Raw genomic sequence first — 7526 nt, forward strand, 5'->3', positions numbered from 1 at the left:
CTGACAACATTCTCCCTGTACCAACAGGACTGTCGCTGCTGGAAGCAGAGCAGTGGGCTCCCCGTGTCTGCTGCATCAAACTGGGGCCCCACGCAGTGCCACCCAAACAGGGGACAGAGATGGGTGCCCACACAAAGCTGTGGGTTTGGCCTTTTCTGCCCTGACCCCTGCATTAATTCTCTCCTTTCAAAGCGAGATGCCTAATTACAGAGGCATCCAGGACAGGGCTGCAAATAGGTGGAGAAACCGATGACCTAAAACTATTTAATTACTAGGAGCAGGCACGGAAATTACACCTGAAGGGTTTCAGAGACCGTGTCATATTTTCCCTTTGATTTAGGAGGAGAGGGACCCCCCCACTCACTGCAGACTGGGACCGTCCCTGCAGGAGCAGCTCCTGAGCAGCACAGCCCCAAGCAGCACTAAATGAGCGCTTGGCCCAAGTCCCCCCTGCTTTCAGGCCTCCAGCCGTGCCACGGCCTCACGGTGATGCTCTGGGTGCACTGCAGCTGCGTGCAAGTCTTGTAACAGCGGGAGCAACGCGGGGCCGCGGGAGGGAAGGAGACCTCAGTGCGGCACAACGAGCGCGGTTCAGCGGCAGCCCTGCTCTGAGCAGAGGTGCTGCGCAGGGCTGCACCCATCCGGTTGTGCACAGGTGCTTTAATTACCCCCAGGGCCGCCAGCGTTAATTATGATGCGCTCCCGCTCCAGGCGAGCAGCAGAGCAAACAGTGCCCCGAAACAGCGCGGTGCTCAGCGGGGCAGGGAGTCCATGGCGGCCCCAGAACCACCGCACAGACCTCGAGCAGCAGCTGACCCCGTGCCCTGTGCCCTGCGGGCTGCGCTGCCCTGCTGTGGGTCGGCTGCTGCAGTTCCCTCCGTTCGCCCCAATCCCGATTTCTCCCCCTGCACACGCAGCATCTCACAGGAAGGAGAGATCACCCCGGGAAAATGACATACAGCGTGACGAGGGGAGATCATCTCTTCATAGAAAATGGTCTATTGCTTACGACTTACTGTCTGGGAACATAAACCAGCTCGAGCAGCCGGCCCTAAATCGCACTGACAGCTTCATGCTACCCACAAGTCTGTGCTCGCGCAGATCCTGCTCCATCCTACCCACCTCTCCCCAGCACTGCTCCTGGTTTCATCACAGCTATGTGCCCCGCTCTTCTCCCCTGCAGAGCCATGCGCAGAGCCCACACTGCTCCCATACGGTGCAGTGCTGTGCTCTGGGCTCACTGCGCCCATTGCTGCTTTCTCCTCCAGAATAAACCCCAGGATTCCCTCTCCCAAATCTGCTGAGCTCCACGGGAGACCAAATTGCTCTGTGGCCACACATTTCCCATCGCTCCTAATCCGCTCTTCATTAAGATCACGTGTGACACATCCCCGAGCTCAGTAGCCATAAAACAATTTTAGCAAACCAAATGGAAGAAATTTACAGCGAAATCCAAAATTAAGGACAGTGGACTCCCAGGATACGATGCTGAAGCGAGCAGCCGGGCTGTGTGCGTCCGCCTTCACTGCAGTCACAGAAGCTCAAGCAGTGAGCTGTGTTTGTGTGGTGCCATCAATGGGCAGCCAAAGGTCAGAGATCCTTCCATGTGCTGGGGGGCCCGGAGCGAAGGTTGGATGGAGAGTGAAGAAATACATAAGATATGTATATTATATGTATGTGTACAGATGTAGATATACACAGTTATATACGTGGAGGTCTGGGGAAGCAGGAGTGCCCTTCCCGGCGCCCAGCAGAGGCGGAGCAGAGCCCGCACTGCGCAGCGCACTGACGCCCGCCCGCCGTGCCCTGATCTCTGCAGTTAATCCCATCAGCTGACGTTACCATCACGGACGCACTCGGCCATGCCAGGGAGAGAGCGCTGCGAGCGCATCTCAGGGGCCAGCTGTACCCTTTGCTTTCCTGCCAAATTTCTCCTAAAAGATCCCAAAGCGGGAAAAGGCAGCGAAGCCCCGCAGGAACTGAAGGGGAGGACGAGGAGCCAACCATCCCCTCTGCAGCTCTGCGGTGCAGCTCTGAGGCAGCGCCCACCCCTGGGCTCCTCTGCTCCGGCCGTGCAGCGCTCACTGGGAGCTCACCGGCCCCGCAGTGCCCGTCCCCCTGCATGGGGCTCTTCAGAGCACAGCAATGCACGGAGCTTCAAGGCTCCGTTCTCCAATTAGGCTCAAACAATATGCAAACATGCGGGATTAAAATCAGTGCACTGGATTTTATGGCAGATAAAGCACCGCAGAGCGTCGCTCTGTTTATTAAAGACAATTAGAGGATTCCATGCATAACGTGAAATAATAATAATAAAAAAAAACAATTAGCTCAGCACCCATTTTCTTGGTAACCGACAGCTGAAGAGATCCGATAGCACGGAGCTGCAGGGAGGAGGAGGAGGAAGCGCTGACCTTTGGGATGCAGAGCAGCAGCCGCTGCCCACAGTCAGAGCACGCTGGGGCACTGCTTCTCCAGATGGAGATGAGGAGGGCTCTCTGGACCCGACTACCAGCAGGATTATCGCAGCCCAGCAAAAAGCACAGCTCTGAGCCAGCCCCACGCGCTCAGTGCAAAAGCCGCAGGGAACCTTCATTTGCTGGCTCCCAACCTCTTGCTTCGCACCAGGAGAAGCGACACCAGACGAACCGACCCCATCCATCCAGCACCGCCCTGACCTCGCCCAGGGCTCTTCCCTGTGGTGCAGCGCCGTGTCAGTACCGGTTCGCCCAGCTCAGCTCCTGGGGTCAGTGCCTGGGGTCGCCTGCTCTCAGTCCACAGGCAGCACACCGAGCCCCCCGCACGCCCCCAAAAGCAGCAGCGCACTGTGCAGCACTGCCAATCTGCCACCCCAGCCCCCCCGGCTGACCCCAGCCCCCTCGCCCCCCCCAGCGGCCGTCCCCTCTGCTGCAGAGCCGGAGCGATGCTGAAGCTGTCACAGCGATTTCTCTGCGCATCTCAAACCCTTCTGCTCTGCAAACGCACGCGGACAGACATGGCAGCAGCTAATTGGGGAAACCTGAATTCTTTTGCTTTGTAAGGAAAAGTTATTTTGGTGCTGTGCTGCTGAGGCAGGTAGAAAGGGACCCAAGGGAGCTGCAAGGAGAGCTCTGGAGTGAAGGTTTGGGGCTTTGGGGCACACAGTGGCACGGAGTGTCAGCGGCCGCAGCCAGACCCCGGGGTTGGCCCAGCCCTGCCCACCCTGCACTGCACGGAAGCACATTGTGCAGCCTGCAAATGTGTGGGTGGGGAGCTGCATCTTTATACGACACCACGAATGATGGGGTCTGCTCCTTTCGGGTAGCAGTGACAGCAAAAGGAGCGATCTCGGACACCTCTGACAGTCCCAGGCAGTAATTAAAGCACTCGTGACCCACTTGGGTTTGAGCTGGCATCTGCAACATGAAAACATCCTTCATCTGTGGGCATGCAATACCTAATTGCTGCCTGCTCAGCAATTCAACACGAGACAACAGAACTGTGATTTGCTTTGTAGGAAAATGCCCAATGAACAATAATTTGTTTTTAAGTTGGGGGTCTTTCCGGCGTAGAGCTAATAAATTGTAATAACACTGATTACTGCATCTGTCTGCCAGCCACGCTCCTCCCCAGCTTTGCTCCACGCACTGTGAGTGATTACAGCCTTTGCAGAAAGAACTGCTCAGAGCCAGGGGGAGCAGCGCATCTCGCAGCAACGCTGAGTGCTGCCTTTGATGTAGCTGTGGATGTCAGCACGAGACGGAGATTCCAGCTCAGAGGAATATTCTGTCTTTGTCTAACTCAATTATATCACTTAATGCAGTGCTTTAATAACCGGCCCCTTCCCCCAGGCTGCTCGGGCTCCGGCACATCAGCCTGCCCTCCCCCAGTGTGTGCCAGGACACTGCGGGGACATTGCGGGGCAGGGTGGCACTGAGCCCTGGGATGTGGGCATCACATCAGTTTGGTCCCAGCCCCAATTTGTCATTCGCAGCCACGTGCCCTCACAGGCTCACGCTCCGGGAGGTTGGGAGAGGTTGCCAGTGACAAAGCTGGAAGTGACATTTCTAAACAGCAGCGTGGAGGAGAAGGTCGGCTCCGGATGAGCACAGAACCCTGCTGGGGACAGCAGAGGGATGGGACGGAGCAAGGAGCAGATGCTGCTGCAGTCCCCCTGCACAAGCGAATGGCAGCCCTGCACGAGCACTTTGGGCTTCACCTGGCATGCCAAGGGCGGCACGCAGCGAGATTCCTTGGCTCGGCAGGAACGTGCCAGTGGCATCTGCCCACCGAGCCGTAAGCGGGCCTGGGGCACAGCCTGGAAGTGCAGGCTGGAATTTATGAGCTCCGTTCCCATTAACATAGCAGGCAATATTTCCATCTGTCAGTAAATGATGATAAACAGAGCAGCTCCTTTGCATATCCGGGCCCTGCTCAAACAAAACCACCACCGGGGAGCGCGGGATTTGGCACGCAGATGACAGCTGCCACGCTAGGAATTTATGGCTGCAGCCTGCATGGTCTTCAGCAAGAGTGGGAGCAAGAATCTCTGTGGGCTGTTCCCCAGGGTCTGCGCTGCAGCCGGACCCTCACCCACAGCCATGCCCAGCACTGCACTGTGCATCCTTCTGCCCCACCTGTGAGCCAGCCACGAGTGGCACATTTTACCCCAGAGCCCATTGCTTGCTGGTTTGTGTTTGTAACAGCTTGGTATGTTTATTTGCCAACAGTTTAAATGTTATTAAATAAACACTTCCTGGCAGAAAAATAGGACTGGGACTTACTGCTCTTCAGAGCAGCGTCTCCCAGAGGGGAAACAACACATGAGCAACAGAACCGCAGCAGGGTGCAGCCATGAGATGTGGTGTTACAAGAGCTCAGCACCCCCATCTCAGCACAGCCTCATCCAGGTAAAGGCACCAGTCAGCCTCTGAAGCACTTGGATGACCTCAGCTCATTAATCCAATGAGTAATGAGACCATAAGAAAAGGAGGACAGTCACAGGAAGCAGCCCAGGAGGCTGCAACTCAGTTCCCAAATGGTGACGGAGCCCAGGGGTGCCCCAGCACTGCCCCAGCTCAGGGCAATGGGCACAGCCCCAGCACTGCCAGATCCTCTGGTTTGCTGTTTAACACACACAAACCCTCAGATGTAGTCAACCCTCATTGCAGGGTGACATTTATTGGCACATTTTGCTGCTTTCATGCAGGAAAAAATCCCGCAGCAATCAGCTGCGGAGAGAGCAGGTCACGTGAATGCCAGCAGATGGCAACGAGTCCTTGCAAGCTCCCATCCCACCTGTAGGAGTGCCAGGCCTGGTGGCACAGCACTGCTGCATCCCTGTGCCACTGCTGGGCTGGGGGACAGGCACCGCACAGCCCCTTCTTGTGTGCACAGGAACGATCCCACAGAAATAATGACAAACAAACCCCGAGACGTTCCAGGCCCACCGGCACCCAGCTCAATGGACGGCACGCATTGTGCATCCATCCGTCCAACAGAGCCAGATCCGACGAGGACCAGCAGTGACAACGGGGTCAGGAAGTCCCCAAAGCTCAGGAACAGCACCAAGCAGCACCAAGGACACAACGCAGCGTCTCCAAGCTGTACCCACGGAGCACCAGCCCCGAGCAGCCCCCGGGCAGCACCAGCCCATCTCCTACCTTGGGCCGCCGGCATCTTGCCCTTGTTGAGCTGCTTGAGGCGCTTCTGGTGGGACTTCCCATTGTAGTGGATCTGCGCCTGCGCGGCTGAGTTCAGCTGGATGTTGCAGACCTCGCAGAGTGTGAACGACTGGTGCTTCTTCTCCCGCTTCATGCGCTGCTCGGGCAGGCAGCTCGACACCTCCAGCAGCCTCAAACCGCTCTCAGGGCTGTGGGATGGGCTCAGGGGTCGCTTCATGCCTGTGGGGGGGAAGGACAGACCCGCCATCAGGACAGACGGACCAGGATGGACCGGGCAAGGTGAAGAAACGCAGCCCATGTCTGCTGAAACCTCTCTTGTTCGCTGCCAGACAGCACCGTGGATGGACCAGAGGCAGAGCGGGGTGAAACCAGCTCAATACAGCCAACAAACTGAGCTGGTGGAAGCTGTGTGCCGTCCCACAGCCCATCCTCCCTGCAGGCACTGCTCCCTCAAGCACTTTTTCGCCCTCATTGAGTAGATGCCCGTCGCAAGTAAACGGCACCTACGTGCATCAGCAGCTCGAGCCCCGCGCGGGGACGGACAGGGAGGAGCTTCCCGTGGAGCCGGGGGTCACCGGGGACCGCCCTTGGCCGCGCTCTACAGATGCGCCGTCCCCGCTGCCCGGGCTCCAGGAGATGACCTTGAGGTGGGAACCGCTGGGACACCCAGAGCAGAGCCCTGGGGAGACGGAGGCCACCCGAGCCCTGAGATCCCGTTACCGCAGGAGCCGGCAGCTGCCCATGCCGAGCACACGCAGGCACGCGGCTCCGGCGCCGACAGCCGGGGGCCGCCCGCAGGGACGGGGTGCCGGGGGTCGCGAGATGGGCCGCGAGGTCACGCTGCGCTGCGATGCGCGATGCGACAGCAGAGGCGGTGTCAGAGCGGACCCGCGCAGCGCAGCTCCAGCCGTGCAGCTCCAGCCCGCAGCCTCACGATGGCGCGGCCGCTCTGCGCTTTTTTCACCTCTGATTCGGTCGAAAGTGGTGAAAAACGAGCGGGGGGCGGGGGGGGAGGCAGCGCGCAGCTGGACGGCTCCGCTCCTCCGCCCGTCCCACCGCCGTGCGTGGCTGCGCCCAACCTTCCGCCCCTCCTCGGGACGCAGCCTGGAAGCGACCCGAAGTCGAACCGAATCCCGCAGCCCTCGGGTCACCTCGGGAGCGGCGCTCAGGACCGGCGTTGGCTGCGGGCTCCAGCTGTGCTCCTGCCCGAGTTATGTCGTGATTGGCCAAAAGTGTCGCCAATAAGATCCTCAAACTGCTGCCTCACCAGCTAAAAATGCTAAGCAGAGCATAAAAGGAGCTTTACATTAAAAATAAGTAAATCTACTTCTTGGCAGAAGAACCTGTGCAAGTCTGGGTTCTCTCTCAAGATCTCGGGATTTTTCCTCAAGCTCAGCTTCAGCTTCAAAAGAAAAGGAGAGAAAGCACACTTCCCTTGAGTGAAAACACACCGTCCAGCCAGCAAGGGCTTGAGGAGGAAGGAATAAACAAACAACAACAGAAGTTTTATTTACAAAAGAAACAAAAAACCCTGAAGTTTTTAAATGAACCCTCCCGGACTGGGAGCCCCATCCACCCAAAGCCCCTCATCGATGGCCCCTCCCTGAAATGCAGACAGGTAACAGCACCGGGATGGAGACTGGGCTGCTCTTGGCCTGGGGGCACAGAGGGACACAGCAGCAGAGCTCCCTGGGCACACTCTGAGGGTATTTTTAATGCAACTACATCCAGGGATGCAGAGCTATAATTGGAACATTATGTGGACAAAGTATCCCCGAAAGCCCCTTCATCTTATAAAAAGGAACTGCTGTTGCTTTGATTAGACTGAGGCTCCTGGGCCGGCTCCCGTTGCAGCGTTTAAAA

The 7526-nt window shown here is 57.8% G+C and overlaps 1 protein-coding gene across 2 annotated transcripts in view; it reads right to left on the reverse strand.

Moving 5' to 3' along the window:
- The window catches only part of ZNF385C (zinc finger protein 385C), a 37206-nt gene extending 30721 nt beyond the window's left edge, over nt 1-6485 (reverse strand). The window contains exon 1 of one of the 2 annotated variants that reach the window (XM_085211051.1): nt 5643-6485. In XM_085211051.1, coding sequence (XP_085067177.1) covers nt 5643-5961 — 319 coding nt within the window. In that variant the 5' untranslated portion in view covers nt 5962-6485. The remainder of the gene's footprint in view (nt 1-5642) is intronic. The other variant, XM_085211052.1, reaches the window with a different exon arrangement.
- Nucleotides 6486-7526: the final 1041 nt, after the last annotated feature.

This window comes from Meleagris gallopavo, chromosome 29 (genome assembly GCF_905368555.1).
Source record: "Meleagris gallopavo chromosome 29, MGAL_WU_HG_1.1, whole genome shotgun sequence".
In the NCBI taxonomy this organism is placed as follows: domain Eukaryota; kingdom Metazoa; phylum Chordata; class Aves; order Galliformes; family Phasianidae; genus Meleagris; species Meleagris gallopavo.